Source organism: Nilaparvata lugens, chromosome 5 (genome assembly GCF_014356525.2).
Source record: "Nilaparvata lugens isolate BPH chromosome 5, ASM1435652v1, whole genome shotgun sequence".
Classification (NCBI taxonomy): domain Eukaryota; kingdom Metazoa; phylum Arthropoda; class Insecta; order Hemiptera; family Delphacidae; genus Nilaparvata; species Nilaparvata lugens.
In genome coordinates, this window is record NC_052508.1 from 11,523,231 (window position 1) to 11,543,024 (window position 19,794).

At 35.6% G+C, this 19,794-nt stretch overlaps 1 protein-coding gene across 1 annotated transcript in view; it reads right to left on the reverse strand.

Moving 5' to 3' along the window:
* Positions 1–3,580: 3,580 nt before the first annotated feature.
* LOC111046485 (splicing factor 3B subunit 4) overlaps positions 3,581–19,794 on the reverse strand; it is a 34,102-nt gene continuing 17,888 nt past the window's right edge. Inside the window, exons 7-9 of the mRNA XM_022332041.2 lie at positions 14,115–14,254; positions 9,079–9,478; positions 3,581–4,422 (exon numbers count right to left, since the gene is read on the reverse strand). Coding sequence (XP_022187733.2) covers positions 4,367–4,422; positions 9,079–9,478; positions 14,115–14,254 — 596 coding nt within the window. The 3' untranslated portion in view covers positions 3,581–4,366. The remainder of the gene's footprint in view (positions 4,423–9,078; positions 9,479–14,114; positions 14,255–19,794) is intronic.

The window sequence follows — 19,794 nt, forward strand, 5'->3', positions numbered from 1 at the left end:
GAAAATTTACAAGAGACAAAAAAGTTAGCAAATTTTTTCACGATTCCAATGATACCTAATTTATTAAGATTGGTCGAAGAATAACAGAGAAATTAATTTTTTCGTACTGCATGCATGACCACTTTTCACCATTTAAAGATCAATATTAATTTTTTAATTCCAGATGTATTTAAGATGAAGCTTTGAAACTCGGTATGGCTCCATATGGGCAAACAGATGATTTTACAATGGTTTTCAGATGATAATGTTTGTCTTGTAAAAGTATTGTTGTTTCATTAAAAGTAAAGAACCAGATGTAGTGCTTCCTATTTCTTAGTCTCACGTTTCCTAGGTCTTATTTCTATCTTAAATTTCCAGTTTCAATATTTTCTTACGTTGCTTCTACACAAATATTTAATTATTGTAATGGAATTTAGTTCGCTGGAGTACACCGATATTCACTTCATGTATGGAGCAGCTCTTGGCAATGCGACCGAAGCAAGAAGAATGTATGCAGCTGCAAACCGCCGTCTCCCTTCCGACAAGGTGTTCACAAGAACTCACAATCGGCTGAGAGAAGTTGGTTCATTTGAACGGAACAGGGTAATTGCTGGTAGGCCTCGAGCAGTTCGAAATGTTGCTTTTGAAGAGGAAGTATTGCAGAAATTCGATTTCAATCCTAGAACGAGTACGAGAGCAGTTGCAAAGCAAATCAATTCAAGTGCTTCTTCTGTGTGGCGTGTACTAAACAAGGAAAGACTTCACCCCTTCCGCTTTCAAAAAGTTCACTCATTGGTTGAACGCGACTATGAGCCAAGAGTAAACTGTGCCCGTTGGTTTCTTCAGCAAGACATTATCCAACCAAATTTTCTAGAAAATGTGTTATTTACCGATGAGTCCAGCTTTACAAGAGAAGGAATCTTCAACTCTCGCAACAGTCACGTCTGGGCCTTAGACAATCCTCATGAGGTCAAAGTGCGTGGTTATCAGCATAGATTTTCGCTGAATGTTGGGCGGGTATCTTAGGTAATCGCGTGATTGGACCATACATTCTTCCTAATCGTCTGAATTCTCCCACGTACATTACTTTTTTAAGAGACATACTACCAGAACTTTTGGAAGATGTGCCTCTTGCAAACAGATATAATATTTGGTTTCAACATGATGGTGCCCCTGCTCATTTCGGAAATGTTGTTACGGACTTTCTGAACATGACCTATCGTCAGCGGTGGATTGGGCGGGGTGGACCAGTACCGTGGCCCGCACGTTCACCTGACCTCAACCCTTTAGATTTTTTTTTCTGGGGCCATATGAAAGACCTTGTTTACAGCACGCCAGTAGAAAACGAAGAAGACCTTCTGGCAAGAGTGGTTGCTGCAGCAGGTGCCATTCAAGATGATGAAAATGCTTTTATAGCAGTTCGACGGTCCATGATTGAAAGGTGCAGACTGTGTAATCAAGTTGAAGGACGGCATTTTGAGCAATTGCTGCATTAGTATCAGTGAACCGATTTGAGTGAAATTAATATTTTTCAATGTAAAATAAAATTTGGAGGAAAGTTATTCTTGTATATTTCTGTAATAAGAACGGTTTTCATGAAATTATAAAAAAATTAATATTGATCTTTAAATGGTGAAAACTGTTCAGTAATGAAAGTGAGAAGCGATTAAAAAATGATGAATCCTATATTAATATTAGATACAAACTTATATTTAGTAGGCACCAAAAAATATATCTTAGAATGTTTTTAATAAAGCGATTTTGTTACCCTTAAATCTACTACGGTCTTCCTCGTTTATTAGAAATCTCTTGAAAGCAAAATATCTCAGTTATGTGTTATTAAAAATAGGTTTCCTAATCAAAGACCACTGTTGAAAATTGTCTTATTTTCTATCAAGTGGTTTATTTTTTAATCAAGTACTGGATTGGCAATTGCTTTACTCAAGCAAAACCGTTAAGAAAATTCTCTATTATCCCAGAAATTTAAATCATTCGTTTTTGCCCAATTTTTCTCAGTTTCAAAATTTCTTCACAGTCATCTTTATCAATCGCATTAAAAACTTCTATCAAGTCCTCCATTACAATTATTTTTACATTCAAATAATGATTCACTATAACCTAAATTAATAATAATTATCGTCTACAGCAATGAAAACAACCGTCGAAAAATAATTTACTATAAGCTGTTTCCCCATCAAATCTTTACAGATGTCAAGTTAATCCAAATTATTTGGTTTAAACCTCCTGCTTTGGAGGTTTAAACTTTCCCAGAGTTTAAACTTAATACAGAGTTTAAACTCAATACAGAGTTTAAACTGATACTGTGTAAACGGAATTTTAGTTTAAACCAAAAAAATCCAGATTTGGTTTAAGCTTTAGCTACAAAACTTACACTGTGCAAACGGCCCTAAGTGTACTATTTGTTCCAAAGGTTTTTGTACATTATCATATTTAAAACGGCATATTCTCATACACACTAAGACCAAAAAAGATTCAAATATATAAATACATAAAACGGATGAAGACAATCTAACAGATGATAGCTCATAAGGAGAAGGTGCAATCCACCTTCGATGAATAATATTGTTGTTTGATATACCGGGCAATCAAAAAGTCTCTCCGCAGTACCTGCGTTCTGTTTTAGCTGAAGATTGTGTTCTGTTTAGAAACCCGTTCGAAAAGTTACTCCCACTTCCCCCCCCCCTCTACAGCAATGAATGAACACGTAAATGCAATAAATTAAAACCTTGCTATTGTTATACTTGTTTTTGAGTGTTATTTTAGTTTATAGTTCACTGTGGAGGAGCTTCTTGATCACCCTGTATAATAAATATTACAGTGCGTCATTATGTCGCGAACATCAAATTAAACATGTCTAATTTGATCGAGCATAATATAAATAAGTCTTAATTGGTCGAAGCATATTGGTATAATCTCTGGTAAACTGTATAAGGGGTTATTCGTGATTAGATGATTATTAGATTATTAGAAATGTTGTAACTGAACTTAGACTAGACTGCAGTTACTATACAGGGTGTTCTGAAAAAAGGTGCCCATAAGTCAGGCCGTGATTCCTCACAAAAAAGAAAAGAAGTTCCAATTAACATAGGTTCGAAAATGCTTGGTTAGCAAAGTTATACAGGAACTAAAGAGATTTCATCTGAATTTCTGTGCCTCTGCTGAAACGAAGTCCTACAGGTGTTTGTTGGCTGTTAATTAAGATGTACATTGTACAATTCAGCAAATGAACTGTGAAATTAAATAAAACAGTTTCCAGACATTTAGCTACAGTAATTTTAAGATATGTGACGAAATACGCGAAACTTTGTCCCGAAAAACAAGTTCCTTTGAGGGTTGAAGCAGATTTACTACGCTAAATGTACAATAAACACAAAATATATGTTTACATAACTTGTAGAGAATTTAATTTCGAAGAGAAATATGTAGAATAAGTCTATAACGGACAAACGCAACCTTGAAAAAGAACCATTAATTACATACAAAACGCAAGAAAAATAGACAAAATCTGTTAAACTCTTTATTTTTTATGCGTTTTGTATGTAATTAAGGTTTTTTTTAAGGTTGCGTTTGTCTATTAGGCCTATAGACTTATTCTACATCTTTCTCTTCAAAATTAAATTTTCTACAAGTTCTGTAAAAAAATAGTTTGTGTAATTTGCTTATTAAATAGTTCATCTGCTTCATTCCTTAAAGGAACTTGTTTTACGGGACCAAGTTTCGCGTATTTCGTCTCATATATTAAAAATTACTGTAGCTACAGGTCTGGAAACGGTTTTATTCAATCTAGCAGTTCATTTTACGCTAAATTGCACATCTTAATTAACAGCCAACAAATACCGGTAGGGCTTCGTTTCAGCAGGGGCACAGAAATTCAGATTAAATCTCTTTAGTTCCTGTATAACTTGGTAACCAAGCATTTTCGGATCTATGTTAATTAGAACTTTTTTCTTCATTTGATGAGAGGAATCACGCCCTGACTTATGGGCACCTTTTTCAGAACAACCTGTACAAACACAGTTTGGCCATAGACTGTCACGCTTTCAATTGGCTACCTAGATCATCTGATACAGATTCCACGGTATATAGAAGAAGATATTTACATCTAAATACCGTGACAGATTCCAACTTCATAATACTATCTTATAATTATTGCGTGAATAACTTGATATCAAACACTGTTTCATGAATCAATACGTAGAATAATATTTCATCATTTTAACAAACCAATAACTTCTCATGAGAACACAAATTATAATTATTTCAAATTTGGAATTTGAAAAAATACCTTATTGACTAGGAACGAAACGAAAAATAAAATTATGTGAATAAAGTAACTACTTTTCACGTTTTAGAGGCGAGAATCAATTCATCTTCTGCGAGAATCCTGGCAGTCATTCCAAAATGGCGGACAAGGTCTGTCACCTAAAAAAACACAATCAATTACATTTATTTATTCTTTATTATTATTTTAGATAGTTAGATAACAGAATGACTGAATATGTGTGATATCAGTGCTAGATATTTATCAATCTTTATAAGCCGGCTCATAAACAAATAAAAGATGAACCAAATCCAAGATACTAACATCACAAAAGCATAAAATAAGAGAACAAAATACTCGAACAGTAGTTGAGAAAAATATTGAAACTTGAGAAATAAGAGAAACAAAAAAAGTAGTAGAGATGTATCATGTCATAGATTTTTAATTTCTAATCCTGTATAAATAACTATTTTATTTTTGTGATAGAGAAGTAATGACAACACATTCAAATAGGTTCTGTGAATTTAAATAAAAAATTATTTATTCATTATTGATTCAATGGTGCACAATTGTTTTTAAAAAATAATATGGTGGAGGGTCAACCAGGTACAGCCCAAAACGGTTCCTCCCCCGAATTTTGATTCATTAAAATAGTCCAGAAAGATTTTAACCCAATGATTGATTTTTATATATTGTATTTTCAAATATTATATTTTTATAAATTATAGTTTAGCTTATTTGAGTATATTGTTATAATGAAATAGTTGCCTATGATGGTATAATACTGTGCAGATGTGGTCTAACAAGTTGATCCTTAGTTTTTGGTGCGGGAGTGGGCGAAAGATTATATCAGCCAACTGCGCATGCCTGACGGCTGTATTCCTAGTTATAAAACTACGGCCTGCTGGCTGGTTACCTCAACCAGCGCATAACAGCAAGATTTTTGAGAGTAAGCCTATATAATCTTTGTATCATCACTGTATATTATCTTTGTACATTTTTGTATCATCTCTGTATGATCTTTGTATCATCTTCCTTTAGTGAGGTACATGTTTTATGGCAATATTTGATTAACATTGGTGTTGCTATCCTTTTATAGCTCTACAACGTTACCAGATCGTTTATTGACTGTGAAGAAACATAATAATAAACAAAATATTTTATCTCAATCATAATTTTTCATTTAATAATTGAAAAAAAATTTCTTGATACATAAATAGTTATTTGTATATCTAGAGTGAAAAGTACGACTTTTTCTCCCTGAGGGAAAAAGTTTGAAGCCCGAGGCGAAGCCGAGGGCAACAATTTTCCTGAGGGAGAAAAAGTATTTTTCGCTCGTAATGTACACAACATTTTTCCTCCATCTACATTTTTTTATAGAAACTGCAAATTAAATCATTCTAATAACTTACGTATTGGTGACAATGTTTCCTAACAACATAACCTAAAATCTAAAACCTAAAAACCGGTCGTCTGATAGGCACTGCTGATTGCGCTATCTATCGGCCAAAGTTGTAACAATCATATCAGCTGGGCTACCAAAAATGGCTGACTCCAGATCACGCGGTTCAGATTAGAATTGCATAATGCAGATCAAAAATATTTGTTGGCTGGTATTTTGAATAGAATACAATATTTTAAAAATTGTATAAATTTTTATCGTCTACTAATATTAAGAATATAATATCATACAAACATATATTTCATGAGTTGATCAAATTTCTGGTTGTGGTATTGAATTCAGTTGACTCAATGACAGACACCTCTATTACACTTTCTCATCTGAGCTTAGACCTTCTAACCTATTACCATGTAAGTTTTTAAAATAGAGATGCTTCCCATGTTATTTAAATGGAGTCACTTTTACTCCCTAGGGAGTTTTTCTGTTTTTTACTACCTAGAGCGAAAAAGTGACACTTTAGTATTATGTTTCAGGGAGTAAAGTAAGTACTTTAGACAGTAGGTGGAGGAAAAAATAATTGATTATTTCAAACAAGAATTAAAAATTGATATTTCATCAGATATACCGGGTATCAGCTATCCTCTATAGAAGGCAGTGCATCGACAACAATGTTCCTATCTTTCTCCACTTATAACGTGAACCTCACTATAGTAGCGTCTTGATGCTGTGCATTAAGGGGTAAATCAGTCCAGGGATCAACTTGTTAGACCGTGACTATCTCATTTGTAATTATAATTTATACACATGTATGGCTGCGATGAGTATATAAATTTCATATTTCTAAATGAATCAATTTTATAGAATAAATATGACTTGATGAGAATTTTGTAATTTTTTAAAGATACCCTTTCATTTTTTTCCACCGCTTGTCTATTCTGTGACTAGCTTCAATATCGGCGATTTGCGATACAAAATAGAATAGCTTAGGACAGTTAAAATTTAAATAACTAAACACATGATTCACTACAAACCATAGTGAGGTCCACGTTATCATGGCAGTGTTTGATTAGCAATGGTACTGCTATCCTTGTCTATCATTCAACGAAGCGGAAAGCGCTATCTCTTTCTTGCTTTGCTCTGTTGCCAGATCGTCTTTTAACAATGTAAATTAATAATTAAGAAAATATTTTTCTTAATTATGAAAATTCATTATGAATTTATTGAAAAATATTACTTCTTGTTTAATAAATATAATATTGATCATTTTAAATGAGAATGAACAATTAATATTATATCAATAAACCTGTATCAGCTACCGTCTATAGAAGACATTGACAAGACAGAGGTTCGGCAACGTTGTTCTTCTATATTTCTCTACTGCCATTATAACATGGACCTCACTATAGCTGGAATACCTTTTATTAACACTAGCAAAAAAAACTAAGGCACAAGGAGTGGAAATGAAACAACCAGGTGAAAATAACACATTATTTGTTAACGACTCGTTTAGAATAGACACAAACTTAGAATTCGGTTGTACAGTCACACTAAATCACAAAGAAACTGGCACTTCACATCTATCAAATTATATAACTACACACCTGACCACTTGAAGGAACTCACATGCTCACAATTTAAACAAGTATTGAAAGCAGTGTTAATTGATGAATGTTTGTACACCGTACATGACTATTTTAGAATAGATTGGAATCGTTTTATGTGATTCATGTGTTATTTTATTGTTTTGATACTGACTGATCTTAGTGTTTTTGTGTTTGTTTTGACTTACTTTAGTGTTAAAAAATTGACGAAGTCCATGTATTCATGTGAATATTTTATGACCAATAAAATTCTATTCTATTATCAATTTGTTCGGAACATTGCCAATTACCATATCCTTGACTTGCAATAGCTTTGATCGGAAAAAGATGGAAAGCAATGATGACTGTTTTAGGTATAACTTTGTAAGGACCCTTTTTGATAAGTATCCTTATATTGTAAGGACCTTAAGTTCCAAATTTCAAGTCATTCCGTTGATTGAGAGATGAGGTATCGTGTACACATACATACATACACACTAATTAATAAGAATAATATGAAAAATCGTAATACCCCTTATTATTTAAAATAATACTACAACGACTAGTTTCGACCATAACTTGGCTCATTTTCAAGTTGAATTTTTTTACTCATACACACACACACATACAGACCAATACCCAAAAACCATTTTTACTTTTCTTGCCCTATTACCATAGGTAAGGAAAGTATTGCTTTCCAAAAAATTTGAGGTACCCTAATTTCATGTTTTCTATACGTTTCATTACTTTCCTTGCCCTATTACCATAGGTAAGGAAAGTATTGCTTTCCAAAAAAATTTAAGGTACCCCAATTTCATGTTTTCTATACGTTTCAAGGTCCTCTGAGTCCAAAAACATGATTTTTGGGTGTTGGTCTGTGTGTGTGGGTGTGTGTGTGTGTGTCTGTGAACACGATAACTCCATTCCTAATTAACCGATTGACTTGAAATTTTAAACTTAAGGTCCTTATACCATGAGGATCCGACAATATCAGTTCAATAAAATTCAATTCAAAATGGCGGATATTGGCTAAAAAACCATGTTTTTCACGGTTTTCTCGAAAACGGCTCTAACGATTTTCTTCAAATTTATACCCTAGATAGCTATTTATAAGCCCTATCAACTGACATAAGTCTCATTTCTGGGAAAATTGCAGGAGCTCCGTAATATTCCTGAGAAGAATGAATTTTGTTAAATTTCTATCACGATTTTCTCAAAAATGACTTGACCGATTTTTTCCAAATTCATACCCTGTATAGTTATATATCAGCTCTATTAACTGGCATGAGTCTCCTCCCTGAGAAATTAACAGGGGTCCACCCCATCCTTGAGAAATTTACTTTGTAACCTCCTTCTCGTGCGTGAGGTAGGTAGGTAGAGCAGTTTATTCAAAAGAACACATCTCGATATTTTATTTGTAGAACAGCTGTTTTGACAACTTATAAAAAATCCTCAAATTTCATAATTCAAACAAAGGAAAATGTACTCTGAACACAATCACAATAGTATAATCGTTGTTTTAATTATTTAGCCGCCAATCGGCATAATGTTATTCCCTAAATTATCCTCGTTAATGAGGCTTATAGATCAATGAGCAAGGAAAGTTGTGTGAGTGTACCACACCAGATTTTTTTGCAGGGGACTATTGAAACGTATAGAAATTTAGAAATTGGTGTACCTTAATTTTTTTCGGAAACAATACTTCCCTTACCTATTGTAATTGGGCAAGGAAAGTAAAAATAGTGTACGATAACTTGATTCTGGAACGATCTTCATATTTTCATCGACACTTTCTCATTTCCAGTCAACTAGATTAGCCACAAAATCGCACTTACCTTGCATAAAATTATTGCTCCTCTGTTCAAGCGGATTCGGACCCGGACAGGGCCCTGGCAGTCTGTTCAGAAAATGCTGACTTGGCAGTTCATATTGAGCTGGCAGTGGACATTGAGGCGGCAAACCCACAAAAAGCCGCGGCAACAACTGACCCAGTCTGCCGTGGTCTGGCTGCATATGAGGCGGCAAATGTTGATGAAAGCTGTTCCAAGATGGCGACGATTGTGGAGGGGGAGGAGGAGGAGTTTGAGGGGGGTGAAGAGTAGCGAGAGGAGGGGGAGGGAGCGACATGGGGGAGAAAGCAATGGGAGGATGCGGTGGAGGAGGAGGAGGAGGAGGAAGCATAGTTTTCATTGGTGGATAAGGAGGAAGAGGTGAAAGGGGAGTAGACTGAAGAGCCTGTAAAATAAATACACATTAATTACATAAATGGATGAATAAATAATTGATCGTCCCAACAAATGTTGTCAAATTTCGTATCCACAAGGGTCCAGCCACACAGAGTGCCGGTTGCACAAAAGCCGGTTAAATTTTAATCGTGATTGATTCCATGAGAACCAATCAGAGAAGCAGTCTTATAACAAATGCCTCTGATCGGTTCTCGTGAAATTAATCACGGTTAAAATTTAACCGGCACTGAGAGTGATCTATGATCTCATGATCGCTCTCTGTATGGCGGGCCTTCAATTTGCAACAACAAAATCAAACAGGAAAAAATTACTACTATATTTCAATTTTATAAGATTGAAAAACTTGCAATACGCTAAAAATAATACTATGTACTCTTAGGGTAAACGTCCACTGGAACCGTATTCAACCGATTCGTTTGACCGTTGGACGAATCTGCCGGCCGTTAATTCGGCTGAATATGGTCGTCCATTGGAACCGTTTATGTCAGTCTCACTACCTCCGTAAACAAAGCCGTAGTGCATTCGTGTGACGTCAGCACAGGTAGGGCTCCTACACCAATAAAAACACTAGCTGATATAGATCAGCTGAAATCAACTAATTTTTATTGGTGTATAGCCCTACCTGTGCTGACGTCACACGAATGCACTACGGCTTTGTTTATGGAGGTAGTGGTCTAGTTCAGTAGTTGGCTAAACTATTGAATATTGAATTAACTACTATCCAACTACCAACATTTTTCATAAACAATAATTATATTGAGATTTTGAAAATTGAATACACACACAAATATCCACTAAATTAGTTATTCATTACAATAATCTTAACTTCAGATCCTATTTGTTCAGTAATCTTTGTCTAAAGATTCCTTTGAGCATCACGACGATGATATCTTTTACCTCGCATATCCCAAAATGGAACATGCTCTTGAACCAAACTTATCAACTTTTCGTTGTCCATAATTACAACTTAACAGAACAAGTTTAAAAAACAAAAACAGACAAGACTGTGAAACAATTTTGAGGTTAGGATGATGTTGTCTCAGCTCGACTTCGGCCGGAAAATCCCATTCAATTCGGATCGAAAAATTGATCGGCCGGATACGCCGTGCACAGACGTATGAACCTGTTGCAATGGACGAACATCTATTCATTTCTTTGTTGGGGGATCGTTCGGACGAGTTCGGTAGTTTTTGGCCGATGCTAGTTCGGACGAAATCGGTTCCAGTGGATGGCCCACCACTTATGGTTTTGAGTCCCTTCCTTATAACACACTACACACGGGTACAATAGTAGCCTCCACCATAGAGAAAAGATAGCATAAGAGGATATCCCATGGTAAAGGTAATTCATGTTTCTAATTTCAAGCCGATGTTTTGTTAACTCAAGCCGATTACTGTCTTCCATTAGGTGGGCCGTCCACTAGAACCGTTTTCGTCCGAACTAGCATCGGCCGAAAACTACCGAACGCGACCGAACGATCCCCCAACAAAGAAACGAATAGATGCTCGTCCATTGCAACAGGTTGATACGGCCGTGCACGGCCGTCTCCGGCCGATCAATTTTTCGATCAGAATTGAATGGGATTTTCCGGCTCTATCCGGCCGAACTAACTGGTCGAGCTGAGACAACAAAGTGTTCCTAATCTAAAATTGTTTCACAGTCTTTTTTTTTTTGAAGTTGTTCTGTTTTATAAAGTTGCAACTATGGACAATGAAAAGTTGATAAGTTTGGTTCAAGAGCATCTTCCATTGTGGGATATGTGAGACAAAAGATGTCATCGTCGTGATATTCAAAGGAATCTGTGAACAAAGACTGCTTAATAATGAATAACTAATTTAGCGGATATTTGTTGAAGATAAGATTATTGTAATGAATAGCTAATTTAGTGGATATTTGTTGAAGGTAAGATTATTGTAATGAATAACAAATTTAGTGGATATTTGTTTATTCAATTTTCAAAATCTCAATATATTGATTGTTTATGAACAATTTTGGTGGCTATGACAGAAGTTAATTCAATAATTGGCAACTCGACTGACTTTAACGGTTCCAATGGACGGCCGGCAGATTCGTCCGATCCAACGGCCGAATGGATCGGTTGAATACGGTTCCAGTGGACGGTTACCCTTACTGTTTTGGCCGGGTGAGAGTGTAAGAACGGAACAGACAATTATGACGTCACATAGCTTCACGGAAAATACCTATTATGACTATCGGCTTGAGTGTTAACAGTGAAGTATGGAACATAAACGCCCTATACCATGATATATCTTCTTATGCTATATGTTCTCTATGCTTCCACTAAGTATCCACTAGTTCAGGGAACACGGAATTGGAAATGCCATGCGTTCCACACATTTCTAGATTTCTAGGTAGTTTCAAGATTGAGAATGTTGAATGTAATGCATGTATTTGGATGGTGACTCACATGGTAGTACACTATTTGCCACCAGAGTGTGCCACCATCTAATAACATACATCAAGGTCTATAAATACAGGTCATGACACGATCCCGTGATGCATTGCAAAATCGCCATTTGAAATAATATTTAGATTCCAACTAGGAACTGAACTGTTGATTTTTAGATTTAATCGATCAGGAACTTTAATCTGTTTTTGAGGTTAGCCTCTTGTCCCAATGCCTTATGAATCATAACATGTTACATGAATAAGAACAATTTTCATTAATAAAAAATGAATTATTAAACCATTTATTATTGAAATTTGAAAATTAAAAAATCAAAAACCTGAATTTACATACTGAACCAGAATATTGTTTTTAAAATGCATAATTTTGTTATGAGCAAATTGAATTAGATTGGATTTTCAAATGTGCCGCCATAAAAACCCCACAAAATGGCTGCTTCATAAGAAACACGGGTGTCTTGACATATTTATAGACCTTGACATGCATTAAATACAGTACTCTTAAGCTCAACTCACACTTAACGAGACTCAGGTCGAGAAGAGACTCGACCCTAGTCGAGAGCATGTGTTTCCAAATGGTGACGTCGCTGAGACTAGAATCGACTGGTCTGAGTGTCACCATTTGGAAACACATGCTCTCGACTAGAGTCGAGTCTCTTCTCGACCTGCGTCGCGTAAGTGTGAGTTGAGCCTTAAGCTTGAAGTTACTTTCACCACTCCATGTTTTCAACCTTGGGAGCTTCATACATGTAGCCAAACTTCAGAATAACTTACCAGAGGTTTGGAGTCCATCCTAAACTTTGGGTACTTGATATTATTGGAATTCCTATTTTATAGGTCTATATGTTAATCCAATTCATCCTAAGGTTCAATTCCTAAGCAACGATTGTACGACTTGACCGCGCGAGGACTGTATATCTATATATATAAAAGCGAAACGGCACTGATTCACTCACTCACTCATTCATTCATAATCAACAGAACTAAAAATCTACTGGACCAAATTCGTTCAAATTTGGCATGTATGTTCATTTGGACTTCTAGACGCGCCCTAAGAACGGGTTTGAAAAAAATGTGTTTAAATTTGGCATGTATGTTCATTTGGCCTTCCAGAGGCGCATTAAGAACGGGTTTGAAAAAGTTTCCAAAGATACGCCCAAAATTTTCGTTTTTCCAGCATTTTTATCTCTTTTTCAAGAACTAATCGACAGTGTTCAAATTTGGTACAGAAGTTGAGATAGGGTCTAGAAATTTTGTCTTTAGGGAACTCAAGAATTATGCCAAAAATACGCCCAAGATAGGCGGTTTGGGACTTGGAGACTCCCCAGTATGTGAATGTGGGGCGATGGAGCAGACTGTGCACCACATTATATTTGAGTGTGAGAGACGTGCCTACCTGGGCGAGGCTAACGACTTCACTGTAGGTGAAGTCCCCTGGCCTTGTCCCCAGGCAATATATAGTATATTTCATCCTTCGACGTGCACTTATAAAAGTGTGAAATTTTAAAAATTTCACATAAAATGCCATACGTTAAATAAATAAATAAGGGCGGTTTTACTATGTTTTCCTAGCGGTCCCCAACGTTTTTACTGCGTTTTCTCAGATTTTACAAAAACCAATTGTTATAAAATGTTCAAACTTTGTACAGAAGCTCAGCTAGGGTCTAGAATTTTGTCTTTAGAGGACTCCAGAATTACGCCAAAGAAACACCCAAGATAAACGGTTCAACAGCGTTTTCCTAGCATTCCCCAGCATTTTTTTTTCAAATTTGGTACACAAGCTCAGCTGAGTTTCAAAAATGTTGTAATGGAGGAATTTAGAAAAAATGCCAAAGATCCGCCTCAATCGGTGGTTTTATTCAGATGGAAAGAGCCTGAAAGTCTGTATTTGACTATTTGATGGGAGGAAGCAAGCTCAAATGAAGAATGCAGGCGAGCGAAGCGAGTCTGCTATCATCAATTCTGAATGATCGCCCCCCCCTGGCTAGACGGATAAGGCGAACGAAGCGAGCCTGCCGGCTAGTTTTACTGTACATTATTGTAGTCTATTTATATACGTCGACTATAGGAGCTATAGCATCTGAAAAACAGAGCGGCTAGTCTTCGCTTAGGAATTGGACATAAGGATCTTTCTGAATTTAGAATCGAGAGCCGAGCTGAAACAGTGGATAAATGATGTTATTATTGGAATATCTGACCTGCTGTAGAGCAATGCTGATTGGTGGAGGGGGAACTGGTCCCAGGGGGGGTGGATCGAGTCCCTTCATCGTCATGACGCCACAGGGTGGTGGTGGAGGGGGTGGAGGTACAAGACCACAAGGAGGTGGTACTGGAGCAACTGAAAATTAAAATGAATTAATAACTAAAATGAATTAATGAATAATGATAAATAATAAATTATACATAGAAATAATTAATATAACTCCATAAAATAGCCCAAATGTGATCTACTGAAAATTTGAAAAAATATATACGTGAATTGAATGTATAACATAGATATACAGATAGTATGCTTGTTTACTGTAATATAAATGCCATTCATACACCTGAATAGATTCACATAATTATAATACCCGCCACTCCAACATGTTTTCTTCTGTGGCTCACAGAACCACTCTCTTTGAAAAGTCGCCACAGTATAGCGGGCCAAAAATTTATAATTCTCTACCTGCCAACCTAAAAGATTTGGACATCAGGAATTTCAAAATTAAACTCAGAGATTGGCTGGTTGAGAGACCATTTTATTCATTAGATGAGTAAAGATAGTATTGGACTGCCTAACTATGTCCTGTATGTGATTGAGTAGGCTAAAGCAGGTGTACTAGTCTGAGTGATCTATATGATTGGTTTTCCTGTTTAAACATTTTATTATGTGTTTTTTATCTATATAAGTTGAATGTTGACCCATCCTCTGTCCACTATTGTGGATGTTCAGGACATGATAAAAATCTAATCTAATCTAGAAATGTGGGAATATTATTTTCCCACGCCTCGTAAATCACTTTTTAATATAATTCATAAATACTAGTTGAGGTTGTAAATCTAGATTCAGTTTAGTTGTACATTTTATTTGATTTGATAGTATAAACCAAATAATATTCCATACAATAATAATATTATAATCACTATCACAGTCAATATTAGCACTATCCCGTAATAAAATACACAGAACAAGTTATTTAGTTAACATAAGTGATTCATAATGACTAAGTCATTTAGTTAACATTCATGATATATTCATATAACTTACATTGATTATTCATCAGCTATATAATTTTATTCATTAATATCAAATTAACACTATCTCAAGTAAGCCTGATAACTTTAGACCTATTGCTATTGTCCCTATTATTGGAAAAGTGATTGAATCATGTTTAGTCTTGCAGTTGTATGAATATTTCATAAATAATGAGTTACTGTATGAAAATCAGCATGGCTTCCGTCCCGAACATAGCACTGTAATGACTATTGAGACTATTGTTGAATTTGTTCTTCACAGCTTTGAAAGTAGAAACATAGTAGCAGCTAACTTAATTGACCTTACAAAAGCTTTTGATTGCCTACCTTTTGATATCTTGTATGATAAGCTCTTTTTCTATGGAATTAGAGGAACTGAACTCAAACTAATCAAGTCATATCTGTCAAACCGAAAACAGAGGGTAGTTGTTGCTAATGAGTGCTCAAATTTTGAGGATGTTGTTGCTGGCGTCCCACAAGGTTCTGTTTTGGGCCCTTTCCTGTATTTAATTTTTGTTAACGACCTTTATTGTAATATTCCAACATTGCCTGTTCTCTACGCCGATGATACATCTTTAATCTGCTCCGACTCGAACTATGATGATGTTAGATATAAGTTGTCAGAGGCTCTTGCCTCTGCTAAATCATGGTTTGAGTCTAATAATCTAATCATCAATGAGAGCAAAACTGAATGTATCTGCTTCTCTTTAAGGAGTATTCCAGAAGACAATGATATTAAGCATCAGGTCAAAATGTTGGGTTTCACTTTGGAGAGAAGTTTGAGTTGGGAGCCTCACATCATAGAATTGTGTAAGAGATTCTCTCGTGTTGTCTTTCTACTTAGAACACTTAAGTTATCATTGAACTCTGATTCATTGGTACTTGCTTACTATGGACTTTTTCATTCCCTCATATCCTATGGTATTCGCCTATGGGGTAATTCTTGCCATGCTTCAAAAGTTTTCATATGGCAAAAAAAGGCAATGAGAGTGTTAGACAACTTGAGAAACAGAGAGTCATGCAGAGAAAGCTTTTGAAGATTGAAGATATTGACATTCCCTTCAATTTTCATAATGAGTAGCTTGTTGCATGTAAAAACTAATTTAGAATCTTACTCATGTCAGGGAAACAATCATGAATACACAACCCGGCACAGAAATGATATTTCAATCCCACAGGTAAGGCTTTCTAAAACAAGGGACAGCCACCTATTTCAGCAGATAAAAATTTACAACAGTCTTTCCTCAGCTGTTAAAGAGCTGCCAAAAATGAAATTCAAGAAAGATGTGAAGAATAAATTGATGGAGAGAGCATATTATTCATTGACTGAATACTTTGAATGTTCAATATAAGGGCTGCACCTCATTTTGGACTAAGTTGTGTACTGTAAGGTGTATCATCATGTGAATACTGTTACTATTCTTGTCAATCTCCCTGTTAGCCTACTTGTATATACATACTCTTTGTTATTCTTGATATTGTGTTATGTATCTTATGTACAATGTGTTTTTTTTGACGAGCTTATACATTGTAAAAAATGTCAGGCAGAATAAAGAATTTGAATCTTTCAAAATGTACTACTAGCTGATTTGACGATGTTTATAGTGAGGTCCACCTTATAATGGGAGTATTTGATTATCTTTGGTGTTAGATAGATAGATAGATGGATATATATTCAATCCATTCAACACAGTGTACTCATTATTACACAAGCAAACAGTTGAACGTCGTCAAATTATTACAAATATAAATATAGTCTACTAATTAAAATAGTAGCGATTCCTTCAATGATCCTCCAAATACTCCTGCACCGTGTAGTAGGCTTTGTCTATAAGATATTTTTGAAGGTCGGTTTTAAATCTATTAAGATGAATGCTGGTGGATGTGCGCTTTAAATGTAAAGGAAGCTTATTATAAAATTTGCAGCCCGAATAACTAGGCTTACCCTCAAAAAGCTTCCTCCTATGCGGCTGAGAATCGCAAAGTTGTCTCTGCCTCTAGTGTTGTAGGAGTGCGTATCGGATATAAGTGTCAGGTCCATTTTATTTTTTACAGTATGCATGATCATTCTAAACATTTAAATCGAAGGCACCGTCAGCAGCGACAATGTTCTGAACGCATCTCTACAGGGGTGATTAAATCCAAGGCCCGCTACATACCGTATTGCCCTCTTTTGCAATATCCCTCGTATTGCCCTCTGTTGCTATCCTTGTCTATCATTCGACAAAGCAGATTGCGCTATCCTTTCCTTGCTCCTCGTTTTTTAACAAGATAGAAATATAAGTGATCAACAAAATATTCAATTTTAATAATGAAAATTTATTATTGAATCATTGAAAAGTATACTGCATTTTCTTGACGAATGAAATATAATTGATCATTTGAAACTAGAATGAACAGTTGATATTGCATCAGATATACCGGTATCAGCTATCCTCTATAGAAGGCATTGGCAAGGCAGGGAATCGGCGACGCTGTTCTCCTACCTTTCTTTACTGCCATTATAAAGTGGACCTCACTTTAGAACGTCTTTGTCCTCTATAGAAGGCAGTGACAAGGCAACGTTTTCTCCACTGCTGTTATAACGTGGACCTCACTATAGCTGACTTGGCGTTGTCTTCAACTGTTACAGTCCGGGTCCTGTAGCTTTGCCTACCGGCGGAGGGCCACTAGACTTTAATACTACCCGTTCAAAAACATCGACCTAAACTCTGTAGGGAGCTTCCTTCATCTAGGGATCTAGATACTCTATAGCATGTTTTTCTAAAAGTAGGAATATCACCCCGCGAACCTCACCTTGCCTTTATGCCGTTTCAAAGTTACGGAGGCAAAGTTACTGTACTTATGTTGAAAGACAAATTTATTTTATTGATTGACTAGCAGGTAACCCGTGCTCTTCAAGGATCTAATTAAAAACTTGACAAAAATTGAAATTCGTGCTTCGAGGTGCACGAGATTGACATTTTTAGATTCTATGTACGTAAACTTTGAAGATCTAAATCATCCCCGTTTTTCCGGTATGCAATTCACAAGTTGACATGTTTTGATGCGAACAAACACAACCCTACTCTCTCTTATTATGCAATTCTGCCTTGGTATTGCCTCTTCATGTTCAGTGAGAATAGAAAACTTCATAATATTGGTAACATCTATATATATAAAAATGTTATGTTGGTTTGTGTGTAATGCAAAAACTCCAAAAGTACTGGACCGATTGAGTTGAAATTTTAACATGATATAAAATCCGCATCAAGGATGGTTTTTATCTACTTTTTACAATTTTCAGGGGCGCTACGCTCGCCCGAAAATTTTTAACTTTTTTGTTTATGGATTTTTCCGATTTTTGACTTCACATTCGGGGTCAGCTCGCGAAAATAAGTCGATTAAAAAAAAAAAAAATTGACCGGGCTCGCAGGGTGGCCCGGGGGAGGGGGTGAAACTTTGGCCATTTTTGGCCAGATTTGAGCTGAGCGCTGCTGCAATCAAAGTGCAAAATCTGACCGCTAGATAGCGCGCATGTTTCAAAACGCAGCTTCAACAGGTTCGTGAGATATAGAGTACCGGTAAACTACACTCTTGATTACCGTATGTTTTCCGGTACAATTATTGGATTTCAATTACTTTCGCAATTCAGAACAAAGAAAGCATACCGATGCTTTTTTTTCGATAATAAATTCGTGTTTCAGTGCAAATAATCGTGTTACTTGTGTTAATATTGTAATAATTTCAATCAGTGAATGGATCGATACCGGTACCGTGCTACAATCAATTGGCGATTCAGTCGTTAGTGTGAGTATAATCTTATCGATGTAAATCAATCTTGTAATGAATAATAATTATTGAGGCTTTTATTCTTGCATTTGTGTATTCATAATTTCTCAATTGTCAATGTTTCATAATCCTCCAAACCTTAGTTCATAAGCTGATCGGCTTATCTTATAGTTTCAATATCTTATTTCTATTTCATATTCATGCTATGTTTCCTTCTATCATAAAACAACGAGAAATAAAAAAAAATTCTTATCTCTTTTCTACTAACATACCGGCATTTGACAACGGTGTTGTTGATAATACGATCTGGGCTGTGTTGCATGCTAAAATACAAAGTAGGCTAATATTTTAGTAGTCAGCTGGTTATTTGATCATATAAACAAAATGAAGGGATAGATTATAATAATATATTAGTCTATTAAATAATTGATATAAGTTGATTGTTGGAAAGGATTTATGTACAGTAGTTTCAATACGCAATGCGAGATGATCACTCAACGTGACCAGCGTTTAATGCTCAGCCGGTCAGTTTCATTCCCGTTGCATCAGAGGCTCAGCATCAAAGATCCTCGCGTCGGTACCACTTGGAAAGTTACCGAGTGAGGCGCTTATCAAAAACTGTTTTTGTCTTTAAAACGCTCTATCTCCGGAACCACTGGTCGGAAAATTTTCGTTGACCACCCGTTTTGTAGGGAATTTAATTGTCTTTATTTCTGATATAGTGAGATTTTTCATTAAATTGAGTATAAATATATAAAATTTATTTTATTCGATAAAAAATATAATATATTTTTGGTGGTATTAATTTTTTGGTAGGCCTATAAATCTCAAAAAGGTTATTCAATATTGAGAATATATCGATTGTTTCCC